This window comes from Coregonus clupeaformis, chromosome 9, assembly GCF_020615455.1.
Source record: "Coregonus clupeaformis isolate EN_2021a chromosome 9, ASM2061545v1, whole genome shotgun sequence".
Taxonomy (NCBI): domain Eukaryota; kingdom Metazoa; phylum Chordata; class Actinopteri; order Salmoniformes; family Salmonidae; genus Coregonus; species Coregonus clupeaformis.
Window position 1 is genome coordinate 40,716,091 of NC_059200.1, and position 21,879 is coordinate 40,737,969.

Genomic DNA, 21,879 nt, shown 5'->3' on the forward strand with positions numbered 1-21,879 from the left:
CCCCATGTCGCAAGGATCTGTACACAATTTCTGTAAGCTGAAAATGTCCCAGTTCTTCCATGGCCTGTACTCACCAGACATTGTCACCCATTGAGCATGTTTGGGATGCTCTGGATCAACGTGTACGACAGCGTGTTCCAGTTCGCGCAAATATCCAGCAACTAAGCAAAGCCATTGAAAAGGAGTGGGACAATATTCCACAGGCCACAATCAACAGCCTGATCAACTCTATGCAAAGGAGATGTGTCGCGCTGCATGAGGCAAATGGTGGTCACACCAGATACTGACTGGTTTTCTGATCCCCGCCCCTACCTTTTAAAAAAGTTATCTGTGACCAACAGATGCATATCTCAAATCAAATCAAATTTTATATGCCGCATGCGCCGAATACAACAGGTGTAGACATTACCGTGAAATGCTTACTTACAGCCCTTAACCAACAGTGCATTTATTTCTTAATAAAAAAGTAAAATAAAACAACAAAAAAGTGTTGAGAAAAAAAGAGCAGAAGTAAAATAAAATAACAGTAGGGAGGCTATATACAGGGGGGTACCGGCTAGTTGAGGTAATATGTACATGTGGGTAGAGTTAGTGACTATGCATAAATAATTAACAGAGTAGCAGCAGCGTAAAAAGATGGGGTGGGGGTGCAAATAGTCCGGGTAGCCATGATTAGCTGTTCAGGAGTCTTATGGCTTGGGGGTAGAAGCTGTTGAGAAGCCTTTTGGACCTAGACTTGGCGCTCTGGTACCGCTTGCCGTGCGGTAGCAGAGAGAACAGTCTATGACTAGGGTGGCTGGAGTCTTTGACAATTTTGAGGGCCTTCCTCTGACACCGCCTGGTATAGAGGTCCTGGATGGCAGGAAGCTTGGCCCCAGTGATGTACTGGGCCGTACGCACTACCCTCTGTAGTGCCTTGCGGTCGGAGGCCGAGCAGTTTTCATACCAGGCGGTGATGCTACCAGTCAGGATGCTCTCGATGGTGCAGCTGTAGAACTTTTTGAGGATCTGAGGACCCATGCCAAATCTTTTCAGTCTCCTGAGGGGGAATAGGCTTTGTCGTGCCTTCTTCACGACTGTCTTGGTGTGTTTGGACCATGATAGTTCGTTGGTGATGTGGACACCAAGGAACTTGAAGCTCTCAACCTGTTCCACTACAGCCCCATCGATGAGAATGGGGGTGTGCTCAGTCCTCTTTTTTTTTCCTGTAGTCCACAATCATCTCCTTTGTCTTGGTCACGTTGAGGGAGAGGTTGTTATTCTGGCACCACACGGCCAGGTCTCTGACCTCCTCCCTATAGGCTGTCTCATCGTTGTCGGTGGTAAAATCGGGGGTGAAACCAAGCTTTCAACTCTTCAAGTCCGGGTGTCGCTCAAGGGTCGCGAGCTATGGGAACAGTTTGGAGATATAGGAACAGAGATGCTTATCACCAAAACAGGAAGGTAGGATGTGTGGATGGATGATAAATAGCTACCGGTAGCCATTTATAATAATCCCTTGTCCTATCTGTGTCATTTTGTGGGAAAATAAAGGCTTTTTAAGAGTTATGCTGTGTTGGGAGTTTATTAGAGAAATTATATGTTTCTTTCGTAATGAGAATTTACCATTATAATTTCAAGGACAAGTTGTATCGGCTATCCTGCCGCTCTATGTGATTGAATAAGCGATTGAGGCGACCTGTTAGTTCAATCGCGTTCAAATTTACCGCCTAATGTTATAGGCGCATGTTTCCAAACTGCAAAGTCACTGTGACAGGGTTAAATTCTCTGGCAAAGTACATGCTGATAATGGACATGGTCCTGTCTAATGAAAACAAATACAAGGTAGGCCTACCTCACATACCCCTCCCAGCATTACTGTTTATTTCTATTTTGTTATCTATTGGCTACCATGTTTGACAAACAGTTGCAGGGTAGTGATTGTGTTTATAGAGCTTGATAAGCTTTTACTAATGTATGCTTGTATAATAACTGCAGAATGTGCTTTTATTACTGTGTTATCCATATGTATTGACACTATACATCTGTCCTGTGCAGTGGAGTAGGGATCGCTGGGTGGTATTACTGAGCCCCACCTTCCCAACTGCTTCTTCATCCACCCAAACTCAGCCTCCCTGGGGGAGAGGTGGATGCAGTGCCCAGTCTCCTTGCTCAAGCTCAAACTCACCAACACCCTCAACTCCAATGGCCTGGTAAGGCTAGGCATGGAAGACCCTGGCACTATCTGTGACACTAAAAGTGCCATGTCACCATGATACTGTTGCAATAGATGATAACCACTGAATGTTAAGTTTGGTGATACAATACAGTAATACATGCTTTGTTTTCATATCAGATACCTCTGTAAATACATCAGATACTGCTGCAGATATGAGGATATCACCATGTAGGTTGAGATGGAGAGTATGTGTTGGCAGGCATACTTGTTTTGGCAGGTTGCCTAGTTTGAATGCAGTGGGTGAGGTAGGAGGTGATACAGGTGCAGGTGTCCCAGTTAGAGGACAAGGACCTGCACCTGTATCACCTCCTACCTCACCCACTGCATTCAAACTAGGCATCCTGCCAACACATACTCTCCATCTCAACCTACATGGCATTGTGTTCTAAAAATAAACAGAACATATTTGCATCAGCATATTTTACATCATAAACAGCATTACTTGTCACATTCCAGCACAATCTCAGAGCCAGTAGTCAAATCATAATTAAAACTCTCCAAAGCATTTACAAATTAATTAATTTCAAGGTATAAATTAGAACCTTCCAATATGCAAACATTCCTATCAATATGCGATAACAACTCAACATTCTACCTAATAAACAACAGTGAGTCTTTAAACGTACATTTACATTTAGCAGATGCTCCAGAGCGACTTACAGTTAGTGCATACATTATTCTTTTTAATTTTCATACCCCATGGGAATCGAACCCACAACCCTGGCGTTGCAAACGCCATGCTCTACCAACTGAGCTACCTCCCTGCCGGCCATTCCCCTCCCCTACCCTGGACGACGCTGGGCCAATTGTGCGCCGCCCCATTGGTCTCCCGGTTGCGGCCGGCTACAGCAGAGCCTGGATTCGAACCAGGATCTCTAGTGGCACAGCTAGCACTGCGATGCAGTGCCTTAGACCACTGCGCCACTCGGGAGTCAATTGAAACATGGAAAGAAAGTAAAATCTAAACAAAATTGCAGGTTACTTATGTTTGGGTAATGTGATGCACAGATAATAGAATAAAGGAATGATTGCTGGAGAGGTTTGTACTACTGCCTTTTCTACAATACTAGCACAGGAGGTTGGTGGCACCTTAATTGGGGAGGACTGGCTCATGGTAATGGCTGGAGCGGAATCAGTGGAATGGTATCAAATACATCAAACACATGGTTTCCGTGTTTGATGCCATTCCATTTGCTCCGTTCCAGCCATTATTATGAGCCATTCTCCCCTCAGCAGCCTCCACTGAATACTAGTAACAGGTATCATATGTTTTGCAGGTGATTCTCCACTCCATGCATAAGTACCAGTCCCGCCTGCATATTGTCCAGTCTCCAGACCCCCACAACCCTCTGTCAGGGGACTACCTGCGCTTCACCTTCCCTGAGGCAACCTTCATAGCTGTCACTGCCTACCAGAACTCAGAGGTAAGGCCAGGACACCTTTAGGATCTCACAGGAGATACTGGAACAACTGTATTCTGATTGTGTTGATTAGAGTGCCCTCTGGAGGGTGAATATGGACAGTGCACGTAAAGTCTGGGATGTCAAATGCTGCTGCTACAAGAGAGCATAATAAGAGATGTGTAATACTATAATTAATGAGGCGTGCTAATTTACCCAACAGATAACAAAACTCAAGATAGGCAACAACCCCTTTGCAAAAGGCTTTCGTGACAATGGGCTGAACAGAAAAAGGTGAGAGACCTTCAGATAGCCTTCTAGTAGCTTGAAACATGAACGGCAACTCTCACTTGAAAGTGATGCAATACTCCTCCCAGTATGACTCAGAATAACATTATCATATTTGTTGGTCAGTCATCTATTCCCCAATATGTTCCTCTTGGTAAACCTGTTAGCGCAGTGGGAAATATGATGATTATGCAGAATTGGAATGGTACTTAGTTGACTCACTGATCAATTAAGTGCCATGTTATTTTACTCTTTACTGGTACACATCACTATCATGTTACTAAGAAACTGTGAATAATGTGAATTCTTTCTTTCTGTAGGTTCAGAGAAAAGGAAGGTCAGAGCTCTGACAAACTAAATGAAAGACAACGCCAGATGGAATCAAAACCTTCAAATGATAGTCACAAAAGGCCTACAGAATTGTTAATGTTTGAAACATCTGTAAGGGAAATTGTAAACACTACACCTAATTTCTAAATAAGGGATTTCTATTTTATACAATGAAAAGTCTAGCCATGATAGTCAAGCCAGCTGTCTATTGAGCTTGCCAAACATGGAAAAGAAAACTGCTCAAGAAAATAGCCAGCAGGTGTCATTAATTCCTCGAGACAATCCGAAGACTAGTAGGCTATCTACAGTACGTAGTCATTATTCTATACCGGTCCTCTAAAGTAAATATTATATCATTTTAAAGAGTTGGTCAAAGTGAAAGGTAAAGGAATCTCAATGAATCTTCTCTGTTCTAGCATTCTGGGCCTGTATTCATAAAGTCAAATCCAAATCAAATTGTATTTGTCACATGCACCGAATACAACAGGTGAAAATGCTTACCGTGAAATGCTTACGAGCCCTTAACCAACAATGCAGAGTTTTTAAAAAGTAAGTAAGAAAAATGTGCTAAATAAACTGAGTTGGAGTACTGATCTAGGATCAGTTTGCCTTTTAGATAACGATGAATACGATTACATAGATCCTAGATCAATACTCCTTCTCTGAGACACTTTATGAATACGGGCTCTCTTCTGTCCTGTCCTTAATTGTCTCAGTACGATCCAGACCAGTGGAGTCAGATGATGAGGCTGACGTTACCGTCTCCAGCTCTAGCTCATTGGATTCCCATGGTGCAGCAGGATACAGGACTGATGACATCACGTCTCTCTCTGCTGCTCCTAACCCCATCATCTCTGCCTTCATGAACTGGGGGGCTGCAATTGCCCTGCCCTGTGGCCAGGAGTGATGGGGGGGGTCAAGGACCCACAACACAACAGTAGGATGATGAAGATTGTTGGTTTCAGAAACTGTCAATTTATTTCTATCTTAAAAGTGTATTACATCAAATCAGCAGCTATTCATTGTGAACGAGAATCATAAGTATTCTTCTTATCAGTCCAGTATTTCTATAGGATGTTGATTTGTTAATGATTATGATAATCTCACATTTGTATTTATGATAAATAAACTAGGCTAATAATCTGAAAGTGTACTCTGTTGTTCTATTTCAGCCCTGGGCAGCATAAGGAGGCCAGGCATACTTGTTTACCAAACGTTGCCTCTCCTCTCTTCCTCCCACACCTTCCATTGGGCCAGACTCACCACCCAGGGTCTGTTGGCTTCAGGAGGCCCCCGGCACAGAGCAGCAGACCAGTGGGGCCTCACCCACCTCACCACAGAGGACCTGGCGGTCCAGCACCTCACCTCTCCCACAGCAGACCACCACCAGGCCCACCAGAAATAGCCCCAGCAGGCTGAGTTCGACTACCCCCTACCCCTGACCCCCAAGCTCAGCAGGATGCACCTCCCCTGAGAGCGCCCTGCGTAGCCTGGAGATCAGCCCATCCTCTCTCGGTGTCCGGCAGCCCCCGGCCCCTCACTGACGTCCTCAACAGGATCCACTGCAGGGCAGGGTCTGGGATCCACTCAGGAAGCTGCTCCAGCCCCAGGCCCAGTATGAGAAGCCAGGCCTGGGGCTGGACAGGGAGCTCCGGCCACCACAGCCTTACCCACCACTACCTGACCATGGGCCAGAGTACATGCCACTCCACAGCATGATGCTCTACCACCATAACAGCTTGATGGACTCTGTGGGGCCACTAAGAGATAGCCATGTGGACGCTAAAGTCCCCTCCTCCTCATCTCTAGAATACCCCTATAAGGCACCTATGCTTGACTTGTATTTTGATTAACAGAGTAACAAGTAAAGCGATTTCTTGTTCAGTAAACACAACAGGTCAGGTAGACATTCACATTTTGCCCCACCACTTGGCGACCTCTAGTGCCACCTCTGAGTAGAGTTGAGACAAATGAATGCAATAGAGTCATTCCAAGCTAACTGTATAGCACATTTCTCTTTGCTATGTTAGACGTTGTTTAAAATGTACATATTTTTCAGTTGTAGGATAGGCAAGTGGTTTGCTAGGATAAGGAACTGGGGATTCTTTTGCCCTGACATTTGATTTGTATAATTAGTAAGGGGAACTAATAATATATCCATCATGTCAGAACTAGAACTCAGTATGTCACTATTTAACATGTTCTCCCTTTCTCTGGACATCGTAAATAAAAGTAAATCATGTGAGATTTTGTGTGAGATGTACCTGTATATGCAGAAGAACAGTGGCTTATCAAACATAGAAAATTATATTTAGACTCCTGATGTTAACTGATAACATTAGCCCCATCCGATAGTGTCTATCGTTGTCATGCCAGAAGAGTTGGCTACACCTGCTACAGCACATAACAGTATGGGACGAGGATAATGTTACAGGCCACTTGTAATAGATTCTCTGAAAGAATACTGAGGAAACTATGAGGTGGCAGAACATTTTTTACAGGGAAGCACATAATAATACTTTGCCACAGAGTGACTCGAGGATATGAGTGTGATGTTCACATGATGAAATATCCATGCTGGACCAGTTTTCCAGTATTATGTAACAGTCTAGAAAATGGACGAATTCACACAAACACATTTATTGAGTCTGAATAGATACATTTCAATAATGGGTGATCAATTTAAAATGTTTCATTATAGATACTCTATAGATAAAGATACATGTTAAAGGCATACAATGTTTGGTCTTCCAACTACATTCTAGATCCGAAAGGTAGATTTTCTGATCTGAAAACTGCTTCTACCTTGCTGAAATTACACCATCATTCATAGTAATACATGCAACATTCTTGAAAGAGCGTTGACACACAAATTATGTTCCAAAAAATTACATATAATGTGTGTTTTTCAGCTGAACAAAAACACAATTTGACCAGGGAAAGACATCAGTATGTCCAGATAGTACACTTCAACATTTCCGACCTTATACAATTCAAACCAGCCATTTCATGAAACAGAATACAGGTTCCTTTCTACATTTACAGTACTGTATCACACCGTTTATCACTCACATTTTACGGTCTGGTCTACTATGTAAATCTTACAAGAGGAGATTATAATAAAACAAATAAAGTATTATTTTGGTGATCAGTAGGAATTAGATAATGACATTTCTCCCCCAGACCAGAGATATACCACCGTTGGCAGTGGGTTAACGTTACTGTAAAAAAAATCCATATTTGAAAATATTATGCCATGCTTGAGGTCACTGGTTCAGAAAGTGGTTAGATTTCCCCTAAAACGCTAAAATGTATTTTCATAAAATGAAGCCAACCTAAAATGAACTCCACAACAAGACAGTCCAACTCAAATGTGTGGCGAAACAAACTGAAATGTATTCTTGTGTTTAAAGCACATTGGGTAAGGAATGTGGAGAAAACGGATAGATTATTGGATGGTCAACAGGTCGTGGCAGCATTGCATTCCTAGAAAAAAAGTAAGCACCACCCTGTACAATCCTGAAAGTAAAGAGTCTGGTAAACTGTAGAGATAAATCCTTTATAAACTAATATGTAACTTAACAGAATGTAACCATAAGATGATATAACACAACATTGGCTAACCTAAGAGACTGAAATGCATATCACGTCATATGATGTCTCAATAGTTGGAAAGAACAAGTATTAAAGCTTAGATTGATTGAGGTAATCCAGATGATCAGGAAAGCTAGCAGGACTCCTGGGTCTCTATATTAAGGCTAACGTTGACAGTATATGGCTTCATACAGACTTGTAGATCCATGTACATGTGTTAATGTCTATGTTTTCTTTGTCTTGTATGTCTTGTCTACCTAAAAATGCACACCATTCCTAAGATGAAGAATGAAATGAAAGATTCTAGTGAAGAATAAGATAGAATGCCAATGTTTCTGCTCTCAAGGCAGATGACATGAGGATGGGATAGGACAATATTTCCACAGCTCTCATTGAGATGGTGGATGGAGGTTCACCATAGTATCACTACACTATAGAATTGCCAAACCATTACTTTTCCTGAGGTTTGGCCACTTGGATCGTAAACAGGCACAGACTACACATTAGAATGAAAAAAGTTCAATTTGAGACAAAATATCTGAAATACTTTCAGTAACTATACAAAACCATGGGCACATCCAAAGCACTATGTAACACAACAAACAAAATAATAACAATGAAGACAAGGTGAAGACCTGGCAAACATTTCAGACCAGAACAAGGCCTGCACTGAACAATCATGATGAATGTCCCTTTTCTACAATGTAGACAAGTGTTAGTACAACAGAATGGGGTAACTACTTTAAAAAAAAAAAAAGTACAACAAAAAAGCAGTAGTACATACAGCTGATCTGGCCCTATAGAGCTAAGGCACCAGGGGTTTAGGAAAATGAAAACAGCTTGACTCTTTTGTAGTAAAAAGAAAAGAAAAAAGAAACTACTTGTTTTCTAGAGTTTCTAGGTGAAGGCAGTTGATTTAAAGAGTGCATAAAGAAATGTATTGAGTTAAGGTGTACAGGATTGTTTTCATGCTTGAGGGTTGATCATCTTTTGAAGCAAAGGGATCTGTGAGATGATAAGAGAGAGACTGGGTTAGCTGCAGGCTTCACTGGAACAATGGCGACAAACAACAATAGTTAGCCCATTGCCATTGCCTGGATATCTGCGCATAACTCTGTACTAAATGGCACCCAATTCCCTATTTAGAGCACTACTTTTGACCACAGCCCACTGCAAAAGTAGTGCACTACATAGGGAGGTATTTGAGACGCAGCCACAGAGAGTGACAGTCAGACTCAGTTTAGTCAAAGATTAAACATGGTGGGGATCTGTAGGGAGTATGTTCTGGAATGACTGCAATTCCACTTGGGACTTCACAGCAACATTTTATTTCTATGGTGTACAAATGTGCAAATGTTTATGCATACTATAGATTCAGCGTTATAAACATAGCTAACGAATGCTCGATTTATGGAATGTGTTCACACCTGCAGTGCTTGTGAGTATGGGCTCTCTCTCTCCATTCTACTGAACCCCTTCCCCCTCTCTCACCTTCATCAGGTCCACCCCTGTGAGTGCGTTGACGGACACAGGGAGCTCAGCCAATAGGCGGTTCACCTCGCCGGTCACACGGCCACCGTCCCCGCTCAGGATGACGATCTCATTGGTCCGGGCCAGGGTGCCGCCACCTTGGCAGCGATCTGTACCAACACAATGACACAAACCTTCTTCACCTGGGTGTTCTTCAGAGAGAACTCATCTAACACAGCCTCTAGTTGTCATGTTTAAACCAAATAAAATGGTAAGTTGCAAAAAAAAAAAAATAACATTGATATATTGTAGACACAAACTATATCAAATGCTTGTGTGCAGCTCTGTGACAACTTCTCCTTACCACACAACGTTAAATGCCCCTGTCGTGACACACTGACCTTAGGCAGGGCCTCCAGGACCAGAGCAGTCTTGGCAGCCTCTCCATAATGCTGGTAGGCCTCAGCCTTCAGCCTCATCTTCTCAGCCTCAGCCTTCCCTATAGCCTCTATGGAACCAGCCTCTGCCTCACCCGATACGACGGATCTTCTCTGCCTCCGCCTGGGCCGTCAGCACCTTCTTCATTCTGTTCAGGGGTTGGTAGGAGGGCACGTGAAGGGCTAAACTCTAACAACATCATTGGATTGCAGACTGGATTGCATTAAACTACAGCATGACAAGCTTCTACACACCCGAAGCATACAAGTAGCTACTACTGTAAGTGTGAGATGAAGTTGCCCCTAGACACTGATCGGTTTTTGAATTTTGGGTAGGATTTTGAAGAGGCTAAGCTGATCCTAGACCTGTGCCTGAGTGTAACTTACACCCAGTATGCTGCATATGTTGACTTGAAAGGCAGACACTCTAGGCTCAGTGGTGGTTCACTCACTTCCTATAGTATGACACCTTGCTTTGCATCCAGAATTCCAACGAGCATACACATTGTTCTTATTTTCCATGCATTCTGGGAGCGGCTCAGTGATTGGTCACTCACTTCTGTCCCTCGGCCAGCTGCTGCATCTTGTAGGCCTCAGCTTCAGCCGGCCTCTTGACCGTGGCGATGAGCTCCTTTTCCGTGCGGTCAATCTCCTTCTCCTCAATGGTGATCTGCTTCTTCCTCTGAACCACCTCGATCTCTATCTCCTCCAGACGGATCTTCTGCTGCTCCTTGGCAGCCTGCAGCTCGTAGGCCAGCTGGGCCTCTGCTTTCTGGGGGGAGAAGAGGCATGGGTCATATTCACCAATAATTAAACGGAATCAAACGGGCTGAAATGAAAAGGGAATACCTGAACTTGTGCAGGTAGTCCTTTATCCGTTGCAAAAAGTTTTGCTTTGGTGTGCACTAATGAATATGACCAGGGTGAATCTCTAATAAGGGGCTTTCACATTAGGCCTAGATTTGACGTCATCAATTAACTGCTAATGGTGAACCGAATCTAGAGCAATGATAGTCCCCTGTAGCTCAGTTGGTAGAGCATGGCGCTTGCAACGCCAGGGTTGTGGGTTCGTTTCCCACGGGGGGCTAGTATGAAAATGTATGCACTCACTAACTGTAAGTCGCTCTGGATAAGAGCGTCTGCTAAATTACTAGGGGTGTAACGATCCATCTACTACATCGATGTATCGATTTATATTCCTATGATCCAACTACATCGATCTGTGCTCGGCGAGTTGGCCTTTTGGACAACATATATCAATCTAACATCGTTTTAAAATGTAATAAATCGATTGTATCGATACTAGGAAATAATCCATTGGATTTAAGCACGTCAGACTTTATATGGATGTTTTTTCTTAGCACTTTTAATGATAAAGGCTTTAAACATTACTCGATTCAGTCTGCCTATCCGTGACGTCATCGCCCGCGCCAGCAGCAGCGCAAAGGCGCAAAGACAACAAACCATAGCATGGCGGACGACAGAGGAGAAGCCGACGAGCGAGAAATTATCAAGCCACCATTGCGGTCCTTACAAGAAACAGGAATCTAGGAAACTTCACCTGCACTGTCCAGTATCCAGGTATTTATTTCAGTCACACTGGTTGAATTTTTGGCTAAAAGGTTACTGAATCGATTTCAAGTCACTGAATCGTTTCGGATCGTATCGTTCTAAATGAACCAATATCGTCCTTGAATCGTATCGACAACCACGAATCGTGATACAAATCGAATCGTTGTTAAAACGAATCGTTACACCCCTATAAATTACTAAAATGTAAAATGATGGCCATGTCTGATACCTTCGTGTTGACTTCTTGATTGAAAGCAGCCTTCTGCATCTCCAACCCTCGTTTCGAATCGGCCATCTTGGTGTCTGCTTGGAACTTGACATCCATCATCTCTTTCTTACATTCTGCTTCCTGTAGAGGGCAGAGACAACAACGTGAGAAGAGGAGGACAGGGAAGATTCAGAGTGAATGCTGCAATGTACTGCAAGCATTCAGGGAATCTAATTTCTTACCCTGATTCCCGCGTCTCTCTCTGCCTCGGCAACTCCGATGTCTGCATCTCTCTGTACTGCAGCGGTCTGACTCTTCCCCAGGGAACTCAGGTACTCCACTTTATCATACACATCCTGACAGGGACAAAACACAGAGGCACTCGATCATTGTGTGGCTAGTGGTGTCACTATAAGAGTGTAAAGCTGTAATGAGTGTATATAGAACTACAAGAGTGTATAAAGCTGTAATAAGTTGGCATATGTTGTAATAAGAGTGTATAAAGCTGTAATAAGAGTGTTTACATTTCAAAAGGCCAGACCTGTGCCCTAACAGGACCTGACTGTGCCCCTGTCCATTACCTTGATGGTGAAGCTGAGGATCTCGATGCCCATGCGGCCCACATCGGGCGCTGCCACCTCACGCACCAGAGCAGCAAACCGGTCTCTGTCCTGGTAGATCTGCTCTACCGTCAGAGTACCTGGAACACAGACCTGGGGTCAGTATCTGGGTGGGTCACTAACCACAGATGCTCTGATATGGATTCATCTGAATTGGTTATTTCTTTAGATCTGTTACACATTGTTAAAATTGTTAGTATCCTATATCAGAGACTTCAAACTTAAACCAGAGCCTAAGAGTCTGAGTAGTACATTATATGGCATTAAAGCATATTACATTCTATTTCCAGAGAGCTTGCAAAAATGGTTTTAAGTTCTATAGCATGACCTAATAGTAATAAAGTCACAGAGACCCAAAAGTACTGAGCAGCAGCCTGTCTCTGTCAGAAGGTCCCTACCAAGGATAGAACGTAGATGACCCTCCAGGGTCTGCAGAATGACACTCTTAATCTCGATCACAGATTTCCCCAGGAACTGTTCACAGGCATAGCCCAGCAGCTCATTGTCTACCATCACCTTCACCTGGAGCCAGGGTAATAGACAACATTGTCAGCTGTTAGCTAGATAGTTAATACACTAACATCATCTGAGCAACATCATCTGGTTAGCACTTCAGAGACATAACTATGGTGGTTATTCTAAGTCAGGGATGGGCAACTTTAAAATGGAAGCAAACTTACTTTAAAACTGTGGGCCCTCATGATGAGTTCAGATTTTTGTGGCCCCCACCCCCATCAAAGTTGCCCATCCCTGTTTTAAGTGATTCTTGGTTATTTCTTAAAAGTAACTGTCCAGTGGAAATCTCACTTTTAAAAGTTAATAGTCTGTTAACTCATATCCAAATAATGTTATTGACTCATCCTATACGCATGTGGCCAAAGCACAGTGAGATCCTATTGGCACGTTCTAGCATTTATTTGCATATTTCCATTAGGGAACACCTGCTCTGTGAAGTGCACGTATGCAATAACTCAATTCGCCACCGCACTCCTTCTAAACAACTACATTTTTTGAAACTTTGGCAAAGGGTAAAGTCTACAAAACGCAGACCACTCTGTTACAGATTCTAGTTTTGGAAACTGTATGGAGATCAAAATGTTTTATCAATGAGAACATTTTGCAGAATCTCGGCAAAAATCCATCTCGCTCCATCTTGTCCCACTGGGTTTCCTCTCATCACCATATTTGGTAGTGAGTGGAAACACTAACCGGATGCGTTACATTTGTAGATCCGGTGAAATATCTGGCTCATTGTTCTATCTGTGATATAATCATGTAACCGACAGTTATGGATGAAGACTATCATGAAAATAAAATAATAGTCATAACTGTTAAAAACTAATTATATATATATATATATATATATATATATATATATATATATATATATATATATATATATATATTACACACACACTGCTCAAAAAAATAAAGGGAAGACTTAAACAACACAATGTAACTCCAAGTCAATCACACTTCTGTGAAATCAAACTGTCCACTTAGGAAGCAACACTGATTGACAATACATTTCACATGCTGTTGTGCAAATGGAATAGACAACAGGTGGAAATTATAGGCAATTAGCAAGACACCCCCAATAAAGGACTGGTTTTTCAGGTGGTGACCACAGACCACTTCTCAGTTCCTATGCTTCCTGGCTGATGTTTTGGTCACTTTTGAATGCTGGCGGTGCTTTCACTCTAGTGGTAGCATGAGACGGAGTCTACAACCCACACAAGTGGCTCAGGTAGTGCAGCTCATCCAGGATGGCACATCAATGCGAGCTGTGGCAAGAAGGTTTGCTGTGTCTGTCAGCGTAGTGTCCAGAGCATGGAGGCGCTACCAGGAGACAGGCCAGTACATCAGGAGACGTGGAGGAGGCCGTAGGAGGGCAACAACCCAGCAGCAGGACCGCTACCTCCGCCTTTGTGCAAGGAGGAGCAGGAGGAGCACTGCCAGAGCCCTGCAAAATGACCTCCAGCAGGCCACAAATGTGCATGTGTCTGCTCAAACGGTCAGAAACAGACTCCGTGAGGGTGGTATGAGGGCCCGACGTCCACAGGTGGGGGTTGTGCTTACAGCCCAACATCGTGCAGGACGTTTGGCATTTGCCAGAGAACACCAAGATTGGCAAATTCGCCACTGGCGCCCTGTGCTCTTCACAGATGAAAGCAGGTTCACACTGAGCACATGTGACAGACGTGACAGAGTCTGGAGACGCCGTGGAGAACGTTCTGCTGCCTGCAACATCCTCCAGCATGACCGGTTTGGCGGTGGGTCAGTCATGGTGTGGGGTGGCATTTCTTTGGGGGTCGCACAGCCCTTCATGTGCTCGCCAGAGGTAGCCTGACTGCCATTAGGTACCGAGATGAGATCCTCAGACCCCTTGTGAGACCATACGCTGGTGAGGTTGGCTCTGGGTTCCTCCTAATGCCAGACAATGCTAGACCTCATGTGGCTGGAGTGTGTCAGCAGTTCCTGCAAGAGGAAGGCATTGATGCTATGGACTGGCCCGCCCGTTCCCCAGACCTGAATCCAATTGAGCACATCTGGGACATCATGTCTCGCTCCATCCACCAACGCCACGTTGCACCACAGACTGTCCAGGAGTTGGCGGATGCTTTAGTCCAGGTCTGGGAGGAGATCCCTCAGGAGACCATCCGTCACCTCATCAGGAGCATGCCCAGGCGTTGTAGGGAGGTCATACAGGCACGTGGAGCCTCATTTTGACTTGTTTTAAGGACATTACATCAAAGTTGGATCAGCCTGTTGTGTGGTTTTCCACTTTAATTTTGAGGGTGACTCCAAATCCAGACCTCCATGGGTTGATACATTTGATTTCCATTGATAATTTGTGTGTGATTTTGTTGTCAGCACATTCAACTATGTGAAGAAAAAAGTATTTAATAAGATTATTTCATTCATTCAGATCTAGGATGTGTTATTTTAGTGTTCCCTTAATTTTTTTGAGCAGTATATTATATATATATATATATATATATATATATATATATAGCACAGTGAGATCCTATTGGCACGTATATACACACACACACACACACACACACACACACATATACACAGTACCAGTCAAAAGTTTGGACACACCTACTCATTCAAGGGTTTTTCTTTATTTTACTATTTTCTACATTGTAGAATAATAGTGAAGACATCAAAACTATGAAATAACACATATGGTTGTAACCAAAAATGTGTTAAACAAATCAAAATTTATTTTACATTTGAGATTCTTCAAAGTAGCCACCCTTTGCCTTGATGACAGCTTTGCATGCTCTTGGCATTCTCTCAACTAGCTTCATGAGGAATACTTTTCCAACAATCTTGAAGGAGTTCCCACATATGCTGAGCACTTGTTGGCTGCTTTTCCTTCACTCTGCCATCAGACTCATCCCAAACCCTCTCAATTGGGTTGAGGTCGGGTGATTGTGAAGGCCAGGTCATTTGATGCAGCACTCCATCACTCTCCTTCTTGGTCAAATAGCCCTTACACAGCCTGGAGGTGTGTTTTTGGTCATTGTCCTGTTGAAAAACAAAATGATAGTCCCACTAACCGCAAACCAGATTGGATGGCGTATCGCTGCAGAATGCTGTGGCAGCCATGCTGGTTAAGTGTGCCTTGAATTCTAAATAAATCACTGACAGTGTCACCAGCAAAGCACCCCCACACCATCACTCCTCCTCCTCCATGCTTCATGGTGGGAACCACACGTGGAGATCATCCATTCACCTACTCGGCGTCTCACAAAGACATGGCGGTTGGAACCAAAAATCTCAAATTTGGACTCATCAGACCAAAGGACAGATATCCACTGTGTTTCTTGGCCCAAGCAAGTCCCTTCTTATTGGTGTCCTTTAGTAGTCGTTTCTTTGCAGCAATTCAACCATGAAGGCCTGAGTCACGCAGTCTCCTCTGAACAGTTGATGTTGAGATGTGTCTGTTACTTGAACTCTGTGAAGCATTTATTTAGGCTGCAATCTGAGGTGCAGTTAACTGTAATGAACTTATCCTCTGCAGCAGAGGTAACTCTGGGTCTTCCTTTCCTGTGGCTGTCCTCATGAGAGCCAGTTTCATCATAGCGCTTGATGGTTTTTACGACTGCACTTGAAGAAACTTTCAAAGTTCTTGAAATGTTCTGGATTGACTGACCTGAAATGTCTTAAAGTAATGATGGACTGTCGTTTCTCTTTGCTTATTTGAGCTGTTCTTGCCATAATATGGACATGGTCTTTTACCAAATAGGGCTATCTTCTGTATACCACCCCTACCTTGTCACAACACAACTGATTGGCTCAAACGCATTAAGGAAAGAAATTCCACAAATTAACTTTTAACAAGGCACACCTGTTAATTGACATGAATGCCAAGAGTGTGCAAAGCTGTCATCAAGGCAAAGGGTGGCTACTTTGAAGAATCTAAAATATATTTTGATTTGTTTAACACTTTTTTGGTTACTACATGATTCCATATGTGTTATTTCATTGTTTTGATGTCTTCACTATTATTCTACAATGTAGAAAATAGTAAAAATAAAGAAAAACCCTGGAATGAGTAGGTGAGTCAAAACTTTTGACTGGTACTGTGTGTGTGTATATATATATATATATATATATATATATATATATATATATATAGACATTGGGACTAACAGCTGATTGAAGACGGGACGGCCGGGCATTAATGTGGTTGCGACCGTTTCTGCGATAATATGGACTCTAAACAACGTGATAAAACTTTGTTGCCCCTTGCACAAGTATTTCGCTACACCCGCAATAACATCTGCTAAACACGTGTATGTGACAAATAAAATGTGATTCGATTTGAAACGAGAAAGGTGTTGTAGCAAACGATTAATAGAATGGGCTTGGAACCTCTAACCCAGGCAATTTGACTGGTAAACTCATGGGTACACCAGCAATGGCTGCCTGGTATTGTGGTGCAATAATTTCCATGGTAATGTAGAATGTTCATTCAAATTATGTTAATTCATCACGTTGTTTAGTCCATGTTATCGCAGAAACGGTCGCAACCACATGAATGCCCGGCCATCCCGTCTTCAACCAGCTGTTAGTCCCAATGATGTGGCTCATTTAATGGACTGCATTTTTTGTCATGTCAGTTGAGTTGAATCAACAAATCACAGCACATATTGATGGGCACACTTCCTGCTTTGCTCCTATGGGTACACGCGCAATGGTCACCAGTCCACCCATTATGCCATCATTGACTTGAATGGGGATGGCCATTCTATTCATTCTATGGCAGCAAATGTAGTCAGGAGCGGAGGAAAGGAGAAAATGTTTTTAAAATGTAAATATTTATTTTAAAATGTTTTTTTCTATTTGAACGGTTGTTACAGAAACCGCAGTCATTTGGCTGCTGGACAGTTACTTTAAAATGCCATGTATGCAGATAATACTTAGTTATTTTATTTTACATACTCTGTAGTTCTATTCCTAAACAGCACATCATTATAACCACTCATTTATAAATTCTCCCTACATAGGCCTGCAGGAGTAAAACACAACCCTTCCATATGCGATCCCCTTACCTACCTCCCTACCAATGCATCATGTCGTCCAGGGTCATGTAACATGTTATGATAGTATTACCAAACAGAACCACACCTAAATGACTGGCCTTAGTAAGACAACCCTGCCTTGATGATTACCCTAGATCTCTTACTCTTAGTGACTTATTTTTCTTGCTCTTAGATCAGGCAACAGTTTGCTCTCTTACTCTCCTCAAGGCCAAACTCCACTCAGAAACATCTATTCATACTGAGGACTGGAGTCATTACTCATGTTGTGGGAATGTTGTCCTGCACAAAACACTGATCTGGGGTGAATCTCAAAAGTATTTTCTTCGATTCCTCTCTGCTCGCCTCCTTCTCAAAACATATGAGGACGCGAACATTGGAGGAGAAAATCAGAGTAGAAGATCTCCTCCAATGCTCTTTGCTTCCCTCTGATGTTTTGACAAGGAGGCAAAGAGAGAGGATGTGAGGAATCGAAGGAAAATACTTGATTCCACCCTGGTCTTCATGAGGACCGAGTGAGACAGTCCTGTTATGAAGAGGCTATGTGGGGACATCACTCCCTTATTTTCTTTTCAGGTTTACCAATAAAAACAACAGACGTGCTAAAGTTGAGGATAAACCAAGTCACCAGATGAGATAAGATATCCTCAGATTGGCCCTATTCAACCAATCTTTGAATCAATGGCGGTTGTGTTGTCCGCTGCAGCTGAAAGGAAAGAGAGTGAGCTGGTCCCTGAGGCGAGAGATGTGACTGGACATAGACCCCAATGAGACATGCACTCAGAAATCGGCTGAGAGGAATTACAGTATAATGGGAGGGGAGATGGCAATCATTCCATGATAACACTGATTATAAAACAACCACAGACAGACAGACAGGCATACAGACAACCAATCAGCAGGCCACCTGAAAGACAGCAGGGGGAGCTGTGCCAAGGGAAGGTCAGCACAGAGATGAGGACCCGTGCAAATGTGCCCTCCGCTACCCTTACACCTCAACCCCCCCCGCTAACACCACGGTTCCTCCAGCATGCTCTGAAAAGGTGGGCAGAGTACCATGGAAAGCAAAACAAAGAAAAAACCACAAACACATGAAATATGAGCCTGATGATTAGAAATAATACAAATCTGTTTCCTGACTGCAGTGCTTATTGAAACTACCTACTTTCACATTAAGTGGGAAACTACTTTCGTTGTGTTTTAATGTTTTATGTGGGAGGGCCCTTTTATCTGGTTCAAATGGAAGCCGCCCACTTAGGTTGCCAAGAGACAGAACTCACTCTTCCAGTTTCACAAACATGTGAACACCAGTTTAGAGCTCTCAATATTGTAGTAAAAGGTAATATGAGACATCCTATGGGTGTGTTAAAGGTCAAAGGAAGGTGGGTATATCCACTATCCAAATCTGCACTGAGCCAATCCCATTACTTTGAGCAGGGACAGACTGTAAACTTCAGTTGCCACATAACTCCTGTTACCCTAGAAACCAGGACAGGAGGCTTGTTTAGGCTCATCCAATCAGATAGACCTGATGATGGACCTCATTAGGGAAGTGCAGCGTTAAAGCTTCCTCTTCATCAGTGATAGTTGGCACATTGTAGTCATGCCCACTGGACAGACTAGGAAACTAAAAAAAGGGAACATCACACAACTTGTACTGGTTTATAAGTAATCTAATTGGTTGTAATAAATTACACATTATATACTAGATTAGTCATAAATAAGACAAACATTTCCAGTGAGAATGAATAAATAAAATCTAAAGTAAATTGCAGGGAAACTTGAACTTGCATACTCACATTGAGTTAACATTTGCTAGTTACATAACTACATTTGAAAACTACTGTTAAATCAGACTTTCACTGCAGATTGACACTAGGGGGGGTAAACAAAATTAAATCAGGATTTTGGCACAGAGAAAAGGTTACAATACAAAAAGGAAATTAGTGTAAACACAAAGGAATGTAAATGTTAGGATGCAAAAGAAACATGTCAGACTGTATTCAGCTCCCTTGTACCCCTTTCAAGGAAGGCTCCAAGGCAGAAATGTACAAGCAGTGTCTGGACTGTCTCTGCCTTGATACGAGGGTCAATAATTCTCCACCAACAGCTAGTTCCACCTGATCTTCATGGACATTAGATTCATCACTATAATTCCTGCTTGAGCAATATATAGGGTATATTTAAGCAATAAGGCCCGAGAAAGTGTGGTATATGGCCAATATACAACGGCTAAGGGCTGTTCTTATGCACAACGCAATGCAGAGTGCCTGGACACAGCTCTTAGCCGTGGTACATTGGCCATATATCACAAACACCCGAGGTGCCTTTTTGCTATTATAAACTGGTTACCAACGTAATTACGTTTTTTCATACCCGTGGTATACGGTCTGATATACCACAGCTGTCAGCCATCAGCATTCAGGGCTCGAACCACCCAGTTTATCATTAGTAATATACATGGCCCAAATAATTTGCAGCAAGGAGATGATAAAAACAAAAACAAATCTGTAACAAACCCTGTTTGCAAAATTACATATCTACTACACGCTCTATGGTGTTCACTCCATTACACTTGACCACGGACACAAACATTTCTTAGATTCCACCATCTCAGTTTACACAGGCTTTCTTGTTTAGTGTAAAGTAAAGAGGTCTGAAATAACTGAACCCTTGCAACGAAGAACCATACATCATTTTGGAAAATGTTGTTGACTTGACATATCTCTACTTGTATAGTCAGTGATTTACATACATACATACATACATACATACATACATACATACATTGTTCAAAAGTTTGGGGTCACTTAGAAATGTCCTTGTTTTCAAATGAAAAGCAATTTTTTTGTCCAATAAAAGAACATAAAATTGATCAGAAATACAGTGTAGACATTGTTAATGTTGTAAATGGCTATTGTAGCTGGAAACGGCTGATTTTTAATGATATATCTACATAGGCCCATTATCAGCAACCATCAGTCCTGTGTTCCAATGGCACGTTGTGTTTGCTAATCCAAGTTTATCATTTGAAAAAGGCTAATTGATCATTAGAAAACCCTTTTGCAATTATGTTAGCACAGCTGAAAACTGTTATGTTGATTAAAGAAGCAATAAAACTGGCCTTCTTGAGACTAGTTGAGTATCTGGAGCATCAGCAATTGTGGGTTCGATTACAGGCTCAAAATGGCTAGAAACAAATAACTTTCTTCTGAAACTCGTCAGTCTATTCTTGTTCTGAGAAATGAAGGCTATTCCATGCGAGAAATTGCCAAGAAACTGAAGATCTCGTACAACGCTGTGTACTACTCCCTTCACAGAACAGCGCAAACTGGCTCTAACCAGAATAGAAAGAGGAGTGGGAGGCCCCGGTGCACAACTGAGCAAGAGGACAAATTCATTAGAGTGTCTAGTTTGAGAAACAGGCGCCTCACAGGTCCTCAACTGGCAGCTTCATTAAATAGTACCCGCAAAACACCAGTCTCAACATCAACAGCGAAGAGGCGACTCTGGGATGCCGACCTTCTAGGCAGAGTTGCAAAGAAAATGCCATATCTCAGACTGGCCAATAAAAATAAAATATTAAGATGGGCAAAAGAACACAGACACTGGACAGAGGAAGTGTTATGGACAGACAAATCGAAGTTTGAGGTGTTCAGATCACAAAGAAGAACATTTGTGAGATGCAGACCAAATGAAAAGATGCTGGAGGAGTGCTTGATGCCATCTGTCAAGCATGGTGGAGGCAATGTGATGGTCTGGGGGTGCTTAGTCGCTCTGGATAAGAGCGTCTGCTAAATGACTAAAATGTAAATGTAAATGTAAAGTGGGAGATTTGTACAGGGTAAAAGGGATCTTGAAGAAGGAAGGCTATCACTCCATTTTGCAACGCCATGCCATACCCTGTGGACGGCGCTTGATTGGAGCCAATTTCCTCCTACAACAGGACAATGACCCAAAGCACAGCTCCAAACTATGCAAGAACTATTTAGGGAAGAAGCAGTCAGCTGGTATTCTGTCTATAATGGAGGGGCCAGCACAGTCACCGGATCTCAACCCTATTGAGCTGTTGTGGGAGCAGCTTGACCGTATGGTACGTAAGAAGTGCCCATCAAGCCAATCCAACTTGTGAGAGGTGCTTCAGGAAGCATGGGGTGAAATCTCTTCAGATTACCTCAACAAAT

General features: G+C 42.8%; 2 protein-coding genes across 3 annotated transcripts in view; one reads left to right on the forward strand and one right to left on the reverse strand.

The window, feature by feature from the left end:
- Positions 1–1,289: 1,289 nt before the first annotated feature.
- Positions 1,290–5,107, forward strand: LOC121574319 (T-box transcription factor TBX6L-like). Of its 2 annotated transcripts, none has more exons than XM_041886933.1 (6): positions 1,290–1,824; positions 2,038–2,192; positions 3,496–3,642; positions 3,842–3,912; positions 4,227–4,347; positions 4,953–5,107. In XM_041886933.1, exons 2-6 carry the CDS (start codon positions 2,130–2,132, stop codon positions 5,100–5,102), a joined length of 552 nt encoding a protein of 183 aa, XP_041742867.1. In that variant the 5' UTR covers positions 1,290–1,824; positions 2,038–2,129; the 3' UTR covers positions 5,103–5,107. The 2 variants fall into 2 exon arrangements, with proteins under 2 accessions (XP_041742867.1, XP_041742869.1); XM_041886935.1 differs by having other exon boundaries at positions 1,290–1,443.
- Positions 5,108–6,860: 1,753 nt separating this feature from the next.
- Positions 6,861–21,879, reverse strand: part of LOC121573532 (flotillin-2a-like) — a 53,473-nt gene continuing 38,454 nt past the window's right edge. The window contains 10 exon segments of the mRNA XM_041885594.2: positions 6,861–8,835; positions 9,322–9,446; positions 9,449–9,470; positions 9,702–9,833; positions 9,835–9,886; positions 10,295–10,509; positions 11,539–11,658; positions 11,760–11,873; positions 12,099–12,217; positions 12,536–12,659. Coding sequence (XP_041741528.2) covers positions 8,797–8,835; positions 9,322–9,446; positions 9,449–9,470; positions 9,702–9,833; positions 9,835–9,886; positions 10,295–10,509; positions 11,539–11,658; positions 11,760–11,873; positions 12,099–12,217; positions 12,536–12,659 — 1,062 coding nt within the window. The 3' untranslated portion in view covers positions 6,861–8,796.

Coding starts and splice junctions, on each gene's coding strand:
- LOC121574319 (XM_041886933.1), top strand. CDS start 2,130: ATGCAGTGCCCAGTCTCCTTGCTCAAGCTCAAACTCACCAACACCCTC. Junction 3,643..3,841: donor CTGCCTACCAGAACTCAGAG/GTAAGGCCAGGA, acceptor TTTACCCAACAG/ATAACAAAACTCAAGATAGG. Junction 4,348..4,952: donor TGTTAATGTTTGAAACATCT/GTAAGGGAAATT, acceptor TAATTGTCTCAG/TACGATCCAGACCAGTGGAG.